The sequence below is a fragment of the Oncorhynchus masou genome, chromosome 6 (assembly GCF_036934945.1).
Source record: "Oncorhynchus masou masou isolate Uvic2021 chromosome 6, UVic_Omas_1.1, whole genome shotgun sequence".
In the NCBI taxonomy this organism is placed as follows: Eukaryota; Metazoa; Chordata; class Actinopteri; order Salmoniformes; family Salmonidae; genus Oncorhynchus; species Oncorhynchus masou.
The window spans coordinates 30,832,188-30,853,286 of record NC_088217.1 but is presented as its reverse complement, the minus strand read 5'-3'; the positions used below and the strand labels follow the sequence as shown (position 1 = coordinate 30,853,286).

At 44.0% G+C, this 21,099-nt stretch overlaps 1 protein-coding gene across 9 annotated transcripts in view; it reads left to right on the top strand.

Annotated features, from left to right (window-relative positions):
- Positions 1–21,099, top strand: part of LOC135541883 (disco-interacting protein 2 homolog B-A-like) — a 98,573-nt gene that overhangs the window by 67,704 nt on the left and 9,770 nt on the right. For 3 of the 9 annotated variants that reach the window (XM_064968342.1, XM_064968344.1, XM_064968341.1), the window contains exons 11-36: positions 1,708–1,831; positions 6,681–6,790; positions 6,866–6,968; positions 7,094–7,158; positions 7,242–7,335; positions 7,431–7,550; positions 7,803–7,917; positions 8,136–8,275; positions 9,000–9,136; positions 9,264–9,344; positions 9,445–9,572; positions 11,554–11,668; positions 11,789–11,990; positions 12,135–12,247; positions 12,579–12,602; positions 14,547–14,627; positions 14,753–14,876; positions 15,011–15,132; positions 15,300–15,411; positions 18,242–18,351; positions 18,676–19,062; positions 19,147–19,317; positions 19,780–19,841; positions 19,959–20,016; positions 20,122–20,196; positions 20,381–20,555. In XM_064968342.1, coding sequence (XP_064824414.1) covers positions 1,708–1,831; positions 6,681–6,790; positions 6,866–6,968; positions 7,094–7,158; positions 7,242–7,335; positions 7,431–7,550; positions 7,803–7,917; positions 8,136–8,275; positions 9,000–9,136; positions 9,264–9,344; positions 9,445–9,572; positions 11,554–11,668; positions 11,789–11,990; positions 12,135–12,247; positions 12,579–12,602; positions 14,547–14,627; positions 14,753–14,876; positions 15,011–15,132; positions 15,300–15,411; positions 18,242–18,351; positions 18,676–19,062; positions 19,147–19,317; positions 19,780–19,841; positions 19,959–20,016; positions 20,122–20,196; positions 20,381–20,555 — 3,148 coding nt within the window. Of the gene's footprint in view, positions 1–1,707; positions 1,832–6,680; positions 6,791–6,865; positions 6,969–7,093; positions 7,159–7,241; positions 7,336–7,430; positions 7,551–7,802; positions 7,918–8,135; positions 8,276–8,999; positions 9,137–9,263; positions 9,345–9,444; positions 9,582–11,553; positions 11,669–11,788; positions 11,991–12,134; positions 12,248–12,578; positions 12,603–14,546; positions 14,628–14,752; positions 14,877–15,010; positions 15,133–15,299; positions 15,412–18,241; positions 18,352–18,675; positions 19,063–19,146; positions 19,318–19,779; positions 19,842–19,958; positions 20,017–20,121; positions 20,197–20,380; positions 20,556–21,099 lie in introns of those variants that run through there. The other 6 variants (XM_064968348.1, XM_064968345.1, XM_064968349.1 and 3 more) reach the window with 4 other exon arrangements.

The window sequence follows — 21,099 nt, the reverse complement described above, 5'->3', positions numbered from 1 at the left end:
TAAGGGACATGCCATTGGAACTTATTCAAACTGACATTGACATGCTGTTACAGTGCCTTGCAAAAGTATTCACCCCACTTGGCATTTTTCCTATTTTGATGCATTACAGCCTGTAATTTAAATGGATTTTTATTTGGATTTCATGTAATGGACATACACAAAAAGTTCAAATTGGTGAAGTGAAATAAAAAAAATACTTGTTTCAAAAAACGTAAAAGTGGTGTGTGCATATGTATTTGCTATGAAGCCCCTAAATAAGATCTGGTGCATCCAATTACGTTCAGAAGTCACATAATTAGTTAAATAAAGTCCACCGGTGTGCAATCTAAGTGTCACATGATCTGTCACATGATCTCAGTATATATACACCTGTTCTGAAAGGCCCCAAAGTCTGCAACACCATGAAGCAAGGGGCACCATGAAGACCAAGGAGCTCTCCAAACAGATCAGGGACAAAGTTGTGGAGAGATACAGATCAGTGTTAGGTTATAAAAAATATCAGAAACTTTGAACATCCACAGAACACCATTAAATCCATTATTAAAATTGGAAAGAATATAGCACCACAACAAACCTGCAAAGAGAGGGCCGCCCACCAAAACTCACAGACCAGGCAATGAGGGCATTAATCCGAGAGGGAACAAAGAGACCAAAGATGACCCTGAAGGAGCTGCAAAGCTCCACAGCAGAGATCGGAGTTTCTGTCCATAGAACCACTTTAAGCCGTACACTCCACATAGCTGGGCTTTACGGAAGAGTGGACAGAAAAAAGCCATTGCTGAAAGAAAAAAATAAGCAAACACGTTTGGTGTTCGCCAAAAGGCATGTGGGAGACTCCCCAAACATTTGGAAGAAGGTACTCTGGTCAGATGAGACAAAAATTTTGCTTTTTGGCCATCAAGGAAAACGCTATGTCTGGCGCAAACCCCAACACCTCTCATCACCCCGAGAACAGCATCCGCACAGTGAAGCATGGTGGTGGCAGCATCATGCTTTGGGGATGTTTTGCATCGGCAGGGACTGGGAAACTGGTCAGAATTGAAGGAAGGATGGATGGTGTTAAATACAAGGAAATTCTTGCGGGAAACCTGTTTCAATCTTCCAGAGAGTTGAGACTGGGACGGAGGTTCATCTTCCAGCAGGACACTGACCCTAAGCATTCTGCTAAAGCAACACTCAAATGGTTTATGGGGAAACATTTAAATGTCTTGGAACGGCCTAGTCAAAGCCCAGACCTCAATCCAATTGAGAATCTATGGTATGACTTAAAGATTGCTGTACACCATATGAACCCATCCAATTTGAAGGAGCTTGAGCAGTTTTGCCTTGACGAATGAGCAAAAATCTCAGTGGCTAGGCGTGCCAAGCTTATAGAGACATACCCCAAGCGACTTGCAGCTGTAATTACTGCAAAAGTTGGCTCTAAAAAATATTGACTTTGGGAGGGATGAATAGTTATGCACGCTCAAGTTTTCTGTTTTTGGGGGTCTTATTTCTTGTTTGTTTCACAATAAAAAAAAATATTTAGCATCTTCAAAGTGGTAGGCATGTTGTGTAAATCAAATGATACAACCCCCCCCCAAAATCCATTTTAATTCCAGGTTGTAAGGCAACAAAATAGGAAAAATGCCATGGGGGTGAATACTTTATATCACTGTATATCTGCTCTGTGATTTACTCCATGTGTCATTGTTGTTCTGCCACCAGGATGCAGGCAGTAGTCAGGTAGGCTTCCTATTGGGCAGCTGTAGTGTGAGTTTGGCTCTGACCAGTGAGATCTGTCTGAAGGGACTTCCCAAGATGCCCACCGGAGAGATTCTACAGTTTAAAGGTCAGAAGCTGCCTCTATTACTGGCTGTGTTCCAGAGCATCAATGTGAAACCAAATCAAATTATATTGGTTACATACACATGGTTAGCAGATGTTAATGCGAGTGTAGCAAAATGCTTGTGCTTCTAATTCCGACCGTGTAGTAATATCTAGCAAGTAATCTAACAATTTCACAACAACTACATTTTACACACAAGTGTAAAGGAATTAATAAGAATATGTACATATAAATATATGGATGAGCGATGAGACGGGCCTGGACATGCGCTGGCTTGAGCAGGGGGATCTTGCATGCGCTGCAGGATTTTAATCCATGACGGTGTAGTGTGTTACTAATGGTTTTCTTTGAGACTGTGGCCCGAGCTCTCTTCAGGTCATTGACCAGGTCCTGCCGTGTAGTTCTGGGCTGATCCCTCACCTTCCTCATGATCATTGATCCCCCACGAGGTGAGATCTTGCAAGGAGCCCCAGACCGAGGGTGATTGACCGTCATCTTGAACTTCTTCCATTTTCTAATAATTGCGCCAACAGTTGTTGCCTGCTCACCAAGCTGCTTGCCTATTGTCCTGTAGCCCATCCCAGCCTTGTGCGGGTCTACAATTTTATCCCTGATGTCCTTACACAGCTCTCTGGTCTTGGCCATTGTGGAAAGGTTGGAGTCTGTTTGATTGAGTGTGTGGACAGGTGTCTTTTATACAGGTCACGAGTTCAAACAGGTGCAGTTAATACAGGTAATGAGTGGAGAACAGGAGGGCTTCTGAAAGAAAAACTAACAGGTCTGTGAGAGCCGGAATTCTTACTGGTTGGTAGGTGATCAAATACTTATGTCATGCAATAAAAGGCAAATTAATTACTTAAAAATTATACAATGTGATTTTCTGGATTTTTGTTTTAGATTCCGTCTCTCACAGTTGAAGTGTACCTATGATAAAAATTACAGACCTCTACATGCTTTGTAAGTAGGAAAACCTGCAAAATCGGCAGTGTATCAAATACTTGTTCTCGCCACTGTACATATGAGATGAGTAATGTAGGGTATGTAAACATTATATAAAGTGGCATTGTAGTGACTCCCCATCCCAGGTCCAGGAGCTAATCATCGACTGACACTAATTAGCATAAAGCAACGGACATAAATATTCCTATTCATGAAAATTACAAGTAAAATGTATTGAGACACAGCTTAGCCTTTTGTTAATCACCCTGTCATCTCAGATTTTCAAGATATGCTTTACAGCCAAAGCTAGACAAGCATTTGTGTAAGTTTATCAATAGCCTAGCATAGCATTTTGTCCAGCTAGCAGCAGGTAACTTGGTCACGGAAATCAGAAAAGCAATCAAATTAAATTGTTTACCTTTGATGAGCTTCGGATGTTTTCACTCACGAGACTCCCAGTTAGATTGCCAATGTTCCTTTTTTCCAAAAATATTATTTTTGTGGCGAAATAGCTCCGTTTGTTCTTCACGTTTGGCTGAGAAATCGCCCGGAAATTGCAGTCACAAAAACGCCGAAAAATATTCCAAATTATCTCCATAATATCGACAGAAACATGGCAAATGTTGTTTATAATCAATCCTCAAGGTGTTTTTCAAATATCTATTCGATAATATATCCACCAGGACAATTGGTTTTTCAGTAGGACCGATTGGAATAATGGCTACCTCTGTATTTTACGCGAGAATCACTCTGAGAGCATCAGGTGACCACTTGCGCAATGTAGCTGCTTACGGGTATTCTTCAACATAAATGCGTAAAACTACTTCACAATGCTGTCGACACCTTGGGGAATACGAAGAAAAAGTAATCTGGTTGATAGCCCATTCACTGCTCAATAGGGACGCATTGGAACGCAGAGCTTTCAAAAGATGAGTCACTTCTGGATTGGATTTTTCTCAGGCTTTCGCCTGCAATATCAGTTCTATTATACTCACAGACAATATTTTTACAGTTTTGGAAATGTTAGGGTGTTTTCTATCCTAAGCTGTCAATTATATGCATATTCTAGCATCTTGTCCTGACAAAATTTCCTGTTTACTACGGGAACGTTATTTTTCCAAAAATGAAAATACTGCCCCCTAGTCACAAAAGGTTAAAGTGACTAGTGATACATTTATTACATCCAATTTTTTATTATTAAAGTGGCTAGAGATTTGAGTCAGTATGTTGGCAGCAGCCACTCAATGTTAGTGATGGCTGTTTAACAGTCTGATGGCCTTGAGATAGAAGCTGTTTATCAGTCTCTTGGTCCCACCTTTGATGCACCTGTACTGACCTCGCCTTCTGGATGATAGCGGGGTGAACAGGCAGTGGCTTGGGTGGTTGTTGTCCTTGATGATCTTTTTGGCCTTCCTGTGACATCAGGTGGTGTAGGTGTCCTGGATGATAGGTAGTTTGCCCCCGGTGATGCGTTGTGCAGACCTCACGACCCTCTGGAGAGCCTTACGGTCGTGGGCGGAGCAGTTGCCGTACCAGGCGGTGATACAGCCCGACAGGATACTCTCGATTGTGCATCTATAAAAGTTTGTGAGTGCTTTTGGTGACAAGCCAAATTTCTTCAGCCTCCTGAGGTTGAAGAGGCGCTGTTGCGTCTCTTCATCCGTGATGTGTATGCCGAGGAACTTAAAACTTTCCACCTTCTCCACTACTGTCCCGTCGATGTGGATAGGAGGGTGCTCCCTCTGCTGTTTCCTGAAGTCCACGATCATCTCCTTTGTTTTGTTGACATTGAGTGTGAGGTTATTTTCCTGACACCACACTCCAAGGGCCCTCACCTCCTCCCTCTAGGCCGTCTCGTCGTTGTTGGTAATCAAGCCTACCACTGTAGTATCATCTGCAAACTTGATGATTGAGTTGGAGGTGTGCATGGCCCCGCAGTCATTGGTGAACAAGGAGTACAGGAGAGGGCTGAGAACGCACCCTTGTGGGGCCACAGTGTTGAGGATCAGCGGGGTGGAGATGTTGTTTCCTACCCTCACCACCTGGGAGTGTCCTGTCAGAAAGGACCAGTCCTCACGGGTGGCAAAGTTGTCTAAGGCACTGCACCACAGTGCTAGCTGTGCCACCAGAGACTCTGGGTTCGAGTCCAGGCTCTGCCGCAGACTGACGCGACTGGGAGGCCCATGGAGCAGCGCACAATTGGCCCAGCGCCATCCAGGTTAGGGAGCGTTTGGCCGACAGGGATATCCTTGTCTCATTGCGCACTAGCGACTCCTGTGGCGGGCCGGGCGCAGTGCACATTGACCAGGTCGCTAGGTGTACTGTGTTTCCTCCGACACATTGGTGAGGCTGGCTTCCGGGTTGGTTGCGCGCTGTGTCAAGAAGCAGTGCGGCTTGGTTGTGTTGTGTTTCGGAGGACGCATGGCTCTCGACCTTCGCCTCTCCCAAGTCCGTACAGGAGTTGCAGTGATGAGACAAGACAGTAACTACTAACATAGTCGTTTACCTCAATTTCTTTAGCTTTCTTGGGAACAGGTGGCCCTCTTGAAGCATGTGAGAACAGGGGATTGATTGAATATGTCCGTAACCACACCAGCCAGCTGGTCTGCGCATGCTCTGAGGACGCGGCTAGGGATGCCGTCTGGGCCGGCAGCCTTGCGAGGGTTAACACGTTTAAATGTTTTACTCAAGTTGGCTGCGGTGAAGGAGAGCCCGCAGGTTTTGGTAGTGGGCCGTGTCAGTGGCACTGTATTGTCCTCAAAGCGAGCAAAGAAGTTGTTTAGTCTGTCTGGGAGCAAGACATCGGGGTCCGCGACTGGGCTGGTTTTCTTTTTGTAGTCCGTGATTGACTGTAGACCCTGCCACATACCTCTCGTGTCAAAGCCATCGAATTGTGTCTCTACTTTCTCTCTATACTGACGCTTAGCTTGTTTAATTGCCTTGCGGAGGGAATAGCTACACTGTTTGTATTCGGTCATGCTACCGGTCGCCTTGCCCTGATTTAAAAGCAGTGGTTCGTGCTTTCAGTTTTGAGCGAATGCTGCCATCAATCCACGGTTTCTGGTTGGGAAGGTTTTAATAGTCACCGTGGGTACAACATCACTGATGCACTTGCTAATTAACTCACTCACCGAATCAGCGTATACATCAATGTTGTTGTTCGACGCTATCTGGAACATATCCCAGTCCACGTGATCGAAGCAATCTTGAAGCGTGGAATCAGATTGGTCGGACCAACGTTGAAAAGACCTGAGCACAGGCGTTTCCTGTTTTAGTTTCTGTCTACAGGCTGGGAGCAACAAAATGGAGTCGTGGTCAGATTTGCCGAAAGGAGGGCGAGGGAGGGCTTTGTATGTGTCGCGGAAGTTAGAGTAACAATGAGTGAGAATTTTGCCAGCCCGGGTTGTGCATTTGATATGCTGATAAAATTTAGGGAGCCTTGTTTTCAGATTAGCCTTGTTAAAATTCCCAGCTACAATGAATGCAGCCTCAGGATATGTGGTTTCCAGTTTACATAGAGTCCAATGAAGTTCCTTGAGGGCCATCGAGGTGTCTGCTTGGGGGGGGGATGGTAATGGCTGTGATTATAATCGAAGAGAATTCTCTTAGTAGCTAATGCCGTCGGCATCTGATTGTAAAGAATTCTAGGTTAGCAGACCTATTATTTGTAGATCAGTCAGCTGTTACTCCATCACAGCTGACTGACTAAGTAGACTGACTGATCTACAAATAATAATGATTAGTTATTTAGGAAGCTAGGTGGTTTTTGTCATCGAGTCGGCGACTGCAATCTGGTCGATCTCAAACACAACTATTGTCTCTCGAGATCCAAATGTGATACCTTATCTCTTTCGTTACGTCTCTTTTTAATGAAGTAGATTGGCTGGGGTATGTTATTGACTGTCTCTTATAGGCTGGCCTCGGCTAAAGTGGGTGGTGACAGATTCCAAGTACCTCACCAAACCTGGCAAGGACTGGCAGCCCCACATCCCTACAGCAAACACTGACCCTGCATACATAGAGGTGAGATGTGTGTGCATGTGCATATGTGTGTACTCCTAATCTAATCTTAAGTAATTGTGTTTTCTCTCCCTCTAGTACAAGGCTAGTAAGGAGGGCACAGTGATGGGTGTGGCTGTGTCTAAGGTGGCCATGTTGACCCATTGCCAAGCACTGACCCAGGCCTGCAACTACTGTGAGGGTGAGGAACTACTCTATATGAGAGAGGCATACTCTATCGTGAGAGTAAGTTTATGGCATCTGATACACAGGGAACAAGTGTTTAAAGGATGCTTCTCATAGGGACTTATCTGTTTCTGTTCTTAGGTGAGACACTAGTGAACGTTCTGGACTTTAAAAAGGACATGGGCCTGTGGCATGGAGTTCTCACGGTGGGAGGATAATAGTTACTGGTAAACTGATTTCATATCATATGTATTTTTGTTTAATAAGTTGTATTTTGTTCTTCTTTCAGAGTGTAATGAACAGGATCCACACCATCAGTGTGCCCTATGCTGTGATGAAGGCTTGCCCACTCTCCTGGGTTCAGAGGGTCCACATACACAAAGGTAGTTACACCACCTCCACACTCTCTCTCTCTCTGTGTGACCATGAGAATACTGTGAGGTTAATGTACTCATTTGTCCCTCCTCTTCCCCCATAGCGCGCGTTGCCTTGGTGAAGTGTCGTGACCTGCACTGGGCCATGATGGCACACAGGGAACAGAGGGACATTAGCCTGGAATCACTGCACATGCTCATCGTTGCTGATGGAGCCAACCCCTGTGAGTGTGAAATGTAGTCCATGCAGGGAAATGTAGTCTCTGGATGCCTCACTGGAACTACAGGTGGCAGACATGCTTGGAACTGGTCTGCAATGGCAACTTCCAGGCTGTCAGTGGGGCTGACATAGAGCAAACGTCCCACATGCAATAGGACAATTGCAAATGAAAAACAAAGCACTGTATGGTTAGAATAGATTCCCTCTAAAAAATGGTCAGTGTTGTGAGATGTCTCTATCTGTGTCTCTCCCTAAGGGTCGGTGTCATCCTGTGATGCCTTCCTCAAGGTGTTCCAGATCCACGGGTTGAAGCCAGAGGTCATCTGTCCCTGTGCCACCTCCCCTGAGGCCATGACGCTGGCCATCCGCAGGTAGGATGGGCCTGATGGCTCTTCTTGGCGAATGTAACAGTTTGTGTTTTGTTTTGCTACTTGGCAAAATGTGTTTGTAGTACCCTGATTTGCCTCTGGACAAATGTGAGTAAATTAAAGTTACATACTGCACCTTCAATGATTGAAAGCATGTATGGATAAAAGGATCGTCTTTCGGCAGTATGTGTATATTCTTAAAATTCCTGTCCTGTGCCCAGGCCGGGGGTGCCGGGGACGCCCCTCCCAGCCAGGGCCATCCTCTCCATGGGGGGTCTAAGTCACGGGGTCATCAGGGTCAATGCGGAGGACAAGAACTCTGCCCTCACCGTCCAGGACGTGGGTCACGTGATGCCTGGAGGTGAGGAGAGGGGATAAGGGGTGCACAGTGTAGAAGAGCGAGAGAAATGGGGAAAGATATCAGGAGGGAAATCCATTTGTATGTGTGTAACTGGCTTAGAAGTCTCAGGCCTGGCTACAGTCACTCATCTTGAGAGTGGGATTCCAAATCACCTCCACGGCATGTCCATTTTGTTTCTTTATGTGTAAATAGGTTTCTGCATTATTGTGTGCATCTGACTGGCTCTGTATTTCTGTGTATAGTGAAGCCTGTATCTGTGTCTGCAGCTCTGATGTGTATAGTGAAGCCTGTCTCTGTGTCTCTGTGTCTCTGTGTATAGTGAAGCCTGTATCTGTGTCTGCAGCTCTGATGTGTATAGTGAAGCCTGTCTCCGTGTCTCTGACGTGTATAGTGAAGCCTGTATCTGTGTCTGCAGCTCTGATGTGTATAGTGAAGCCTGTCTCTGTGTCTCTGATGTGTATAATGAAGCCTGTCTCTGATGTGTATAGTGAAGCCTGTATCTGTGTCTGCAGCTCTGATGTGTATAGTGAAGCCTGTCTCTGTCTCTGATGTGTATAGTGAAGCCTGTATCTGTGTCTGCAGCTCTGATGTGTATAGTGAAGCCTGTATCTGTGTCTGCAGCTCTGATGTGTATAGTGAAGCCTGTCTCTGTGTCTCTGATGTGTATAGTGAAGCCTGTCTCTGTCTCTGATGTGTATAGTGAAGCCTGTCTCTGTGTCTGCAGCTCTGATGTGTATAGTGAAGCCTGAAGGGCCTCCTCAGCTGTGTAAGACAGATGAGATAGGGGAGATTGTGGTGAACTCTCGTGCCGGAGGCAACATGTACTATGGCCTACCAGGAGTCACCAAGAACACCTTTGAGGTACAGACCCACAACCATTCAATTCCCCCTTATGTGTTACAGCATATCTTACACCTGCTTAGACACACCAATATGCTGTTCAACACTTCTTCTATTAGACATTTTAATGAAACATGTCTGTCTATAGGTGATTCCTGTCAATGCTCTTGGTGCTCCTATTGGAGAGATTCCCTTTGTGAGATCTGGACTCCTAGGCTTTGTAGGACCTGTAAGTAGGAATGTTGTGTGTGTGTATTTGCGCGTGCGTCCAGATCTGTGAGCATTTGTGTGTCAGTCTGTATTGACGGCTGTGTCTAACCCTTCTACAGGGCAGTCTGATATTTGTGGTGGGGAAAAACGAAGGCCTGCTGATGGTGAGTGGGAGGAGACACAATGCTGATGACTTGGTGGCCACAGCACTCGCCGTGGAGCCTGTCAAGACTGTGTATCGCGGAAGGTGATTACGGTGTGTGTGTGTGCTCATGGGTCAGCATGTATTTCAATCAACATTGGATGAGATCTGTGCAGTTTGTGCTCGATGTGAGTCAATTGTAGTGGGGATTGAGCATAGAGATGTATATCGATCATTACAGGGAAATAACATTGTCATTTGAGGGCTTCCACCATTTTAAAGTGGGTGGGGATTCCTATGGTTTGGGAATGATCAGCTAATGATCAGAGCATTGTCTTCTTCAGAGTGGTTTTGTGTGGGTAGGAATTGTGGTGTTCTTGGCTTTATGTGTGGATGTGTATTTATGTGTAATGAATAAATACAGTCGAAGTCGGAAGTTTACATACACCTTAGCCAAATACATTTAAACTCAGTTTTTCACAATTCCTGACATTTAATCCTAATAAAAATTCCCTGTCTTAGGTCAGTTAAGACCACTTTATTTTAAGAGTGTAAAATGTCAGAATAATAGTAGAGTGATTTATTTCAGCTTTTATTTCTTTCATCACATTCCCAGTGGGTCAGAAGTTTATATACACTCAATTAGTATTTGGTAGCATTGCCTTTAAATTGTTTAACCTGGGTCAAACATTTCGGGAACCTTCCACAAGCTTCCCCCAATAAGGTGAATTTTGGCCCATTCCTCCTGACAGAGCTGGTGTAACTGAGTCAGGTTTGTAGGCCTCCTTGATTGCACACGCTTTTTCATTTCTGCCCACAAATTCTCTATAGGATTGAGGTCAGGGCTTTGTGATGGCCACTCCAATACCTTGACTTTGTTGTCCTTAAGCCATTTTGCCACAACTTTGGAAGTATGCTTGGGGTCATTGTCCATTTGGAAGACCCATTTGCGACCAAGCTTTAACTTCCTGACTGATGTCTTGAGTTGTTGCTTCAATATATCCACATGATTTTCTTGCCTCATGATGCCATCTATTTTGTGAAGTGCACCAGTCCCTCCTGCAGCAAAGCACCCCTACAACATGATACTGCCACCCCCGTGCTTCACGGTTGAGATGGTGTTCTTCGGCTTGCAAGCTTCTCCCTTTTTCCTCCATGACCATAACAATGGTCATTATGGCCAAACAGTTCTATTTTTGTTTCATCAGACCCAAAACTACGAACTTTGTCCCTATGTGCAGTTGCAAACCTTAATCTGTCTTTGTGGCTTCTTCTTGTTGAGCGGCCTTTCAGGTTATGTCTTTATACAGTAATGACTCGTTTTACTGTGGAAATAGGTACTTTTGTACCCGTTTCCTCCAGCATCTTCACAAGCTCCTTTGCTGTTGTTGTGGGATTGATTTGTACTTTTCGCACCAAAGTACGTTCATCTCTAGGAGACAGAACGCGTTTCCTTCCTGAGCGGTATGACGGCTGCATGGTACCATAGTGTTTATACTTGTGTACTATTGTTTGTACAGATGAACGTGGTACGTTCAGGCATTTTGAAATTGCTTCCAAGGATGAACCAGACGTGTGGAGGTCTACAATGTTTTTTTCTGAAGTCTTGGCTGATTTCTTTTGATTTTCCCATGATGTCAAGCAAATAGGCACAGAGTTTGAGGGTAGGCCTTGAAATACATCCACAGGTACACCTCCAATTGACTCAAATGATGTCAATTACCCTATCAGAAGCTTCTAAAGCCATGACATAATTTTCTGTAATTTTCCAAGCTGTTTAAAGGCACAATCAACTTTGTGTATGTAAACATCTGACCCACTGGAATTGTGATACAGTGAATTATAAGTGAAATAATCTCTCTGTAAACAATTGTTGGAAAAATTACTTGTGTCATGCACAAAGTAGATATCCTAACCGACTTGCCAAAACTATAGTTCATTAACAAGAAATTTGTGGAGTGGTTGAAAAACGAGTTTTAATGACTCCAACCTAAGCGTATGTTAACTTCCGACTTCAACTACATGTGTGTGTGTGACTATGGATCATTGCAGAGTAGACATTCTAATCCGCGTGTGTGTGTGTCAGGATTGCGGTGTTCTCTGTGACGGTGTTCTATGATGAGAGGATTGTGGTTGTAGCAGAGCAGAGGCCAGATGCCAGTGAGGAGGACAGCTTCCAGTGGATGAGCAGAGTACTGCAGGTAGCTAACCCCCCGACAAACACCTCTTTCTTGGTACATTCCAAAACAAACACCACTGTTTTCAATATACAGGGAAGTTGTCTAACTAAGGAGTGTTGTGTGTGTGTGTCCATTGTCCAGGCCATTGACAGTATCCACCAGGTGGGTCTGTACAGCCTAGCCCTGGTACCTGCCAACACGTTACCCAAGACCCACCTGGGAGGGATCCACATCTTTGAGACCAAGCAGAACTTCCTGGACGGCAACCTGCACCCCTGTAACATCCTCATGTGCCCCCATACCTGTGTCACCAACCTCCCCAAACCACGGCAGAAACAGCCAGGTACAGTAGGTTCAGTTCAGGGGATCATACAGCAAAACTTGGCAATTGATTTGGCTTACAGTTACTATGTATTTTGAGCTAGGGACTGTTTATCTGATTGTAAATATGCATTCTCTCTTTCACATATTCTCTCTTTCTCTTTAGTGGGTGTGGGTCCAGCCTCCATCATGGTGGGGAACCTGGTAGCAGGGAAGAGGATAGCCCAGGCAGCAGGCAGGGATCTGGGAATGATTGAGGACCAGGACCTGGTCAGGAAGGTAGGACCACCTCAGGACCTCTCTCATCTCACCAGTTAGAAAGGACCCACATGCACGTTGGACCATAGCAGGGTAGGGACGATAGCGGTAGCTGGCACTAATAACCTGGTGGTAGCCAACACTACTAACAATGGCATGCCGACTCACGGTCAGTATGCTGTTGGTCTGCCAGCGGCATAATACTACCATATTGGTTGCCACCAATGGTCCAATAAGTGTTTACAAGCTATTTAGTTGGACAGGACAAGATAGCTGGTAAACCATGTGGGCAACATGATGCATTCTCTCCTCTCCTCTGTCCTAATGCACCCATCTCTCTGGATCTATATAGCTCCGTATGTGGCCTACTATCATGGTAAGAGCTACTGCCCCCTCTAACTCTGTAACACCCTGGTCCTACCTTTGCTTCTGTCTGGAATGTGCTGTACAGTGAAGCTCCAAATGTGAATGGAGCCATTCTTCAGTTGCACACACAGATCTTTATATGGATGCAAGTTCTGGCAAGATGTGAGCTCTTGCATGGTGTCAGAAGTAATGCTCTGAATCTGCATGTGCCAATGTATTATTCAGTTTTCTGTTATTTTTCTGGATCACAGCACAGTTATGGTGACAATCTGTTGGCGTACCTCTTAATGCCACCTGATGCCACATGCCTTCCATTGCCCTCCATCACCTCTGAATGTTCAAAATAGTACACATATACACAAACACACACTAGCAACTCACATGCCCCTCCAACTTGAGAGGAGCTGTCCTTTTCAGCCATGTGTTTCCTGTGTTTGAGGGCTCAAAATCCACTTGTCACTTAAATATCGTGAGATTGATTGCCTTCATTTTACTCCTGCGACTCTTTCATACTCTTGCTTGCTCGTTTTTTCCCTTTAACATTACGACTGCATAAATGTTGTAGTCAAACAGTCAAACACCCCGCGGTAAGGGCTGAAATGGGCTCAATGGAATACATTGTCTTTCCGTTGCATCTATAAGAACACTAAAGCTTTATCTGGGATTTAATGCCTCGTCTCAACGCTTACATCACAAGAAAGAGAAGAAAGATCACTTTTGATTTGATGGGTGTTCATTTTTAGGGAATTGAAAAAAGTTATAATTTAATATCGTTGAAATGTTTACAAATGAGGTGAACTTAAATGAAAGCAACTTCCAAAAATGAACACAGATTGTAGTGATGTTATGTCTGATCTCGCAAACAATGTAAAGTATGTGTAGATAGGTGTCATCTAGAGGCTTGTTGGTTTTTAATCCGAGGGTATCCTGCTATTGACACACTTGTTGAATTATGCAACAGAACGTGACTACAGTAATTCATGAGACAGTGGAGACAGCGCAGTTGAGTGTTGTCCTAAATAGAGCAAGTTTGTGGAGTTAGCAGCCCTGTTCCACCCCTTTATGTTAAGGTTTTCAGATGTATTCATGCAATTCGGGCACATCAATTTTTCTTTCTTTTAACACAAAACATAAAATAAAATAGCATTAGAAAATGTGTATATATGAGTAGATTCTAGAAAATGTATATATGAGTGCATTCTAATAAATAAAAGTGACATTTGACAATAAGTTGAATACCTGAATTCCCACCAAACTCCCTGAACTAAAATATTTATGTGCTATAATTTAGTCTGATTATTTAAAACATTTTTAAAAAATGTGGAGTATCTTTATCCATTGTCCAACTGTTGCATTCATTAGAATATTTTTTGTTGTTGTTGATGACTGTTGTTACACACACACACAGACCTTGCTGATCTGCAGAGTTGTGTGGACTCAGAGGAAGTCTCTGGCAAGCCACCTTCCAGACATCCAGACATTCACATCTCCTCATGTGCTTTGCTTTCTCTCCCCAATGGATCTCTCCCAATCATTGCTGTTAGCTACAACTGAAATCAGTTCTTTATTTTAAGAAGTAGTTTGGCTAATGCTGCATGTTCTAAATTGTCCATTTGCTTGTTCATTTGCCAATGGGAGTGACAGTTTCCTTCCTCCTGGTAGAAAAGCTGCTTACGGAGGACATTTTGGCTCCAGGGTTATTTACTGCTGAGTGACTGTATTGACCATCTTCAATGCCTTAGACTTAACTTAAGAGAATGAACTTGAGGAAATTAAAGTTCTATCGAGTTCCTCCCATCAGCAAAATAAAACTTATATTATATTTCTTTGTGGTTATTTTGGCATAACTTTATATACATTTATTATCATGTAGAAAATCTTGTTGATATAAAATTGATATCCATATTGGCATGATTGCTATGGAATGAACTTTGACCCTCTTTTCTCTCCTCAGCACCAGTTCTTGTCCGAGGCTCTACAGTGGAGGGCAAAGACTGATCCAGACCACTGTCTCTATGTGCTGCTCAATGCAAAGGTAGCACTCTCACACTTATAGACTCACTCTCACACATACAATAAACATAACCCCCCCCCATATACAGTTGGGCCCAGTTGTAAATAAACCCCTTTTCCCTACCCTCTCTAACTCCTGTGCTTCAGGGTCTAGTTGTATCCACAGCAACGTGTGTGCAGCTGCACAAGCGGGCGGAGAAGATTGCAGCGGCTCTCACAGAGAAAGGCAGCGTCAACACCGGGAACAACGTGGTGCTGCTCTACCCTCCTGGTGGGTCCTTCCGTCTGTCCGTCCTCCTGTCTCTGTTTGTCCATCTGTCATACTGGCACTGATACTGGCATAGTCATACCCATTCAGGATGACTTACAGTTATCGTCACTTTCTCGTTCTGTCTCTCACTCTAGGTATTGATCTGATAGCCTCTTTCTATGGCTGCCTGTATGCTGGCTGTGTTCCTGTCACTGTCAGACCTCCTCACCCACAGAACCTGGCAGCCACACTGCCCACTGTCCGCATGATCATTGACGTAAGTGTGTATGTGTGCTATCTTTGATCACCGGAGTGTATGAGGTTGGGTGCTATTTTATGAGCATGGTGTTTGGGTGTCATTATTTTGGTCTTCCAAAGGTAGGAAGTTGGAACCATATTTTTCTACAAACTAACATGTTGTTTGTGGTGCCTCTCTGTCCCCAGGTCAGTAAAGCTGCCTGTATCCTCACCACTCAGAACCTCATGAGGATCCTGCGCTCTAAAGAGGCCGCAGCCACAGTGAACATTAAAACATGGCCGACAATCATAGACACAGGTACCATAGAAAAGGGGTTCTAAAACAAGGTGTCGCAGGGGACCCCTTTTGTGATAGCAAATTCATCAGGGACACCTTCATCAGAACACAACTCAAATGAGATAAAAATAGCATACAAGGAGTTTTACTATGACTTCAGCAGTGCATGGCCAGACGAACAATTGCATTTTCTGGGAAGGAACATTTTAAAGGGCAGCCTATTGACATCAGAGAATTTTTACAGTTTTCAAGCTACTTTCTGCATGTCGACACATTTTATCATGGGGCACAGAGATTTTTTTGTTGTTGCTGCTTTAAAGAGTAAATTTCATGGGAAAAACGTAACTTTCTTTTTTAATCAGATGTTTTAGGCTTAGTTATAGTGAAACATGTCAAGTCCTCATTTTGACAGCGTAGCAAAAGTGATATATTTTGGTCTTTTAGTAGTAAATCTAGCTCTTTTTGTCCCTAGCGATTCAAATATACCATTGAAATGCTGATGTAGAAACGCTTTGAGAAGGTGCCTATACGTCATCAAGGGAGGCGTTCAGTATGAAAGACATTCCCTTCTAGATAAGCAGGGTGGTACCACCTCAAGGCTAACTATAAAAGTAGGTGACAGCTTAACTTGTTTGGCAATGGTCTTGATAAGTGGAGTGTGCCAATATATTTAGCATGATGCTTCCATAACTCGACTGCTGACATTACACAAAATACTAAAGGCAGTAAGGCACATTTCAGCATATGAACAAATTCTATGTTTTTGCTTACCGTTTCATACACATCTATGTGCTTTTACAAAGAAAACAAACCATGTAGGCTATGAGGATCATACTTTTAGATTCATAGCTACCTCTATCATAACAAGAAATAGATGACAATGGTAGTCATGTCAGCTGGTTGTAGTTTCTCCCAACTACTATGACTGGTGGTGCAGTCTGCTAAGACAGTTGGTTGGCTCATAGTTCAATGGTTGTGAGTTCTAATCCCACATGGGGCAGATGTTTAAAAAAAAAAAAATGTATCCTTAATTTACAATATTCATCCTGTGCCCACATGTCTAATTCTGAAAAGTGAAAGCATACCTGTGAGAGGACTCGCCCTGGTAGTAGTTGTAGGTTTTTATACAGTACCCAAGACCAATCTGAGTTCATTTGCCGATTGGATGTCAGGAACTCCGCGCCATACCACTGTGAGCTAACTGTCCAGAGTTGTATTTGCTCGCGATGCATATAGTTTTACCAGAGCGTGCCAGTGGACTTTTAGTAAGAAAGGATCAGGTACAACTATGTTTACCCACACCCAAAATTAATATTTATGAGCAATATCCCAACCCACAAATTCTCACCTGATTTTAATTAATATTTTTTATTTGAAGGGGTTGGGCAAAGGCTGAATTTGGGGTTGAGAGATACCTTGAAAGCTAATATCCTGCAATCCCACACATTTTGCTATGAGGCTAGGTGAACTTTGCCTAGATAACAGAGCATTTGTTTTTTTTTAATCTGTCATTTTGGGTATTACAATAAGTATTGAGTTGAAAAATATAGAACTGGAATGCTGTGGATACCAATATCCCTGTGAGCCTCCTATGCCCATGTTGCCCAGGGTTAAAAACATAAATTGTAGATAAATAATATCACATTGTATTACACCCTCTAAACTTATTCCATGGATCCCTTTTCCAACATTTGTTTAATCTGTTGTTGCTAGTAATATTCATTTGTATTTATTTTTGTTAAAAATATATATATATACAGTGCAGAAGACCCCTTCCCTTTTTCCAAATGTTGCTACATTACAGCCTTATTCTAAAATTGATTACAATAATTGGTTTCCTCATCAATCTACACACAATACCCCATAATGACAAAAGTATTACAAGTACAAGTACACAAGTATTCAGACCCTTTGCTATGAGACTCGAAATTGAGCTCAGGTCCATCCTGTTTCCATTGATCATCCATGAGATGTTTTTACAACTTGATTGGAGTCCACCTGTGGTAAATTCAATTGATTGGACATGATTTGGAAAGGCACACACCTCCCTATATAAGGTCCCACAGTCTTCCTACAGCTGGCCGCCCAGCCAAACTGAGCAATCGGGTGAGAAGGGCCTTGGTCAGGGAGGTGACCATGAACCCTGTGGTTATTCTGACAGAGTTCCTCTGTGGGGATGGGAGAACCTTCCAGAAGGACAACCATCTCTGTAACACTCCACCAATCAGGCCTTCATGGTAGAGTGACCAGACGGAAGCCACTCCTCAGTGACAGGCACATGAGTGGCGCAGCGGTCTAAGGCACTGCATCTCAGCGCTGGAGGCGTCACTACAGACCCTGTTTAGATTCCAGGCTGTATCACAACTGGGCGTGATTGGGAGTTCCATAGGGTGGCGCACAATTGGCCCAGCGTCGTTAGAGTTTGGCCAGGGTAGGCCGTCATTGTAAAAAATAATTTGTTCTTAACTGACTTGCCTAGTTAAACTGTCTTCAAAGCAATGGGTGGCAACTTAGAATCTCATATAAAATATATTTTTATTTGTTTTACACTTTTTTGGTTACTACATGATTCCAAATGTGTTATTTCATAGTTTTGTTGTATTCACTATTATTCTACAATGTAGAAAATAGTAAAGAAATACAGCAATAACCTTGACTCAGAAGGTGTGTCCAAACTTTTGGCTGGTACTGTATATATTTATTTATTTTGAGATCTGGCTGCAGACCCCCTGCAGTACCGCCACACCCCACTTCGAGAACCCTTGCCATGGGTCTTACATACAGTACATACCTGACCATAGAATCTGAGCCAGAGAAACTCAACCTTGTTGTGCATGTTTTCTTCTTCCAGATGACCTACCTCGACGTAGACCCCAAATGATCTATAAGCCCCCCACGGTAGAGATGATTGCCTATCTGGACTTCAGTGTGTCTACCACAGGCATGCTCACCGGGGTCAAGGTAAGGTCACCCACAGGAGGCTACTGATTGATCTCAATACTCTAAAAAAGCCCCAGACAGTTTGAAAACTTGGTGGCCCATAAGCGGCCTGCCATTGGCAAAGTCAGTAGCCAACAGCTAATTTTGCTCCTCTGATTTACAGTGGGCCAATGACGGTAGCCATAACCATGACTTTACCCGTTGATTCTGCTTCTCTTATTGGTTGTTTCTTTGTGGTGTGTGTGTGTGTGTGTGTGTGTGTGTGTGTGTGTGTGTGTGTGTGTGTGTGTGTGTGTGTGTGTGTGTGTGTGTGTGTGTGTGTGTGTGTGTGTTTCTGTCCATCAGATATCCCATGCGGCAGTCAGTGCTCTGTGTCGCTCCATCAAGCTGCAGTGTGAATTCTACTCCTCACGCCAAATAGCCATCTGCCTAGACCCTTACTGTGGCCTGGGCTTTGTACTGTGGTGTCTCGCAAGGTCACACACACACACACACAGGGTGTCTTTATCTCTCTCTCATACAAACATTTTGAACTCATACCTTCTATTGTTTCCTGTGTGTAGTGTGTACTCAGGGCACCAGTCCATCTTAATCCCTCCTCTGGAGTTGGAGAGCTGTCTGCCCCTGTGGCTGAGCACCCTGAGCCAGTACCGGATCAGAGACACCTTCTGCTCCTACTCTGTCATGGAGCTCTGCACCAAGGGGATAGGCACGCAGACAGAGATACTCAAAGTGAGTATAACACACACACATTCTCTCACACACATACACACACATGTACATGCTAACTCACCGTCTCCCTCTTTTTCCCTCCAGGCGCGGGGGCTGAACCTGTCATGTGTGAGGAGCTGTGTGGTGATAGCAGAGGAGCGTCCTCGTCTGGCCCTCACCATGTCCTTCTCCAAGTTGTTTAAAGACCTGGGCCTCTCACCCCGCGCTGTCAGCACAGCCTTCGGATCCAGGGTCAACCTTGCCATTTGCATGCAGGTACTCAACCAGTTAGAACCGTTACTCTACCAGCTAGAACAAATACTGTGAGGAGGTACTAGGCAACAGGGAATTTCATTTTTTATTTAACCTTTATTTAACTACAAAAGTCAGTTAAGAACCCATTCTTATTTACAATGACGACCTACAAGATGGAAGCATAACTCATTTGTTTGGAAATATACTTTTATTAATGGCTAAAGGAAAACAAATGTTTTGATGGCCATGGCTAATGTTCCAATGATTTGTGGTTGAACCTTAACTCATGTTGTTTGATACATTGACCAGTGTCTCCCTGAACTGGAGGTTAGAGTCTTCTGTTTACTGTACATAACATACATGTAAATAGAGGCCTCTGAGGGTTGTCTGTCTTAGTCCAGGTCAGTTAGTACATCAGGACCTTCCTGTGTGTCTCATTAAGGACTGATCCAAGTTTTCAGTCAGGTTTTCTGTGTTTTTCAGGGCACCACTGGACCGGACACCTCCACTGTGTATGTGGACATGAAGTCCCTCCGCCATGACAGGTGAGAACACGTAGACCCTAGTGGTATGTTTTATGTATGAGCAGCTTTGATGCTGAGGAAGACATTTTTTACAGTATTGAGTTCACCATCACAATGTGCTTTCATTTTCTATCTCAGAGTGAGGCTGGTGGAGAGAGGAGCCCCTCAGAGTCTCCCTCTGATGGAGTCTGGCAAAGTAAGTCTCCCCTGATGGATCCACACACATTAAATGCCCTTTGTGCTCAGATACAAGATGTGTTGTTGTGGGAGTTTGTTGGTCACCATGTATCACTCTCTTTAGATCTTACCAGGAGTCAGGGTGATCATCGTGAACCCAGAGACCAGGGGACCTCTAGGAGATTCCCATCTAGGAGAGGTGAGAGGAGATAGAACGCTCATATTAGAGTGAAAATGGCAACATGTGGGATAGAGAAAAGGATGGGAAATATGTAAGGTATAATTAGGAAAAAGCCCTATCAATCCCAGCCCTATCAATAACCTATCAATAACCCTCCTATTCCATCCCTAATTCTACCTTGTCCCCTCCTCTGCTCTCTCAGATCTGGATCAACAGCCCTCACAGTGCCAGTGGCTACTATGCCCTCTATGGAGAGGAGAACCTGCAGGCCGACCACTTCAACACCAAGCTGAGCTTCGGAGATCCCACGACCCTGTGGGCCAGGACTGGCTACCTGGGCTTCGTCAAGAGGACTGAGCTACTGGATGCCGCTGGGGGTCAGTGGCTGGGCCTGGTCAGGGCTATGTAGGCTAACGCTAATGGCTAACATGAAAAGGGATGGCTATGGATGCTAATGTTCTTATTTAGTGTTTTTTTTTTTTTTGCAATACTAAAACACACACATACAAACGCCAGCATACAAACATCACCCTGCCCAGATCCACCTGCTCACACCCCCGTCCATCTCCAACGCACGCATCACTCTCTGCTACATGGCCTCAAGTGGCACCATTTTTATTTATCTTCATTCCCCGGACACTTTTAACATTTAGATAATAAAGTGTTTGACCTTTCCATTGTGTTAACATTGGAAGATTGGTTGATTTTCCAGTTTTAAAGTATACGTTTTTTAAGTTGATTGACGAGAAAAGTATTGTCCCAACCCATCAGCCAGGTCGCAATTGTAAATGAGAACTTGTTCTCAACTTGTCTACCTGGTTAAATAAAGGTGAAATAAAAATAAAATATGCCATGTCCTGAAATATACAGACAGACAGATTAAAAGTGAATGTACATTGTAATACTTTTGGACTTAATAGC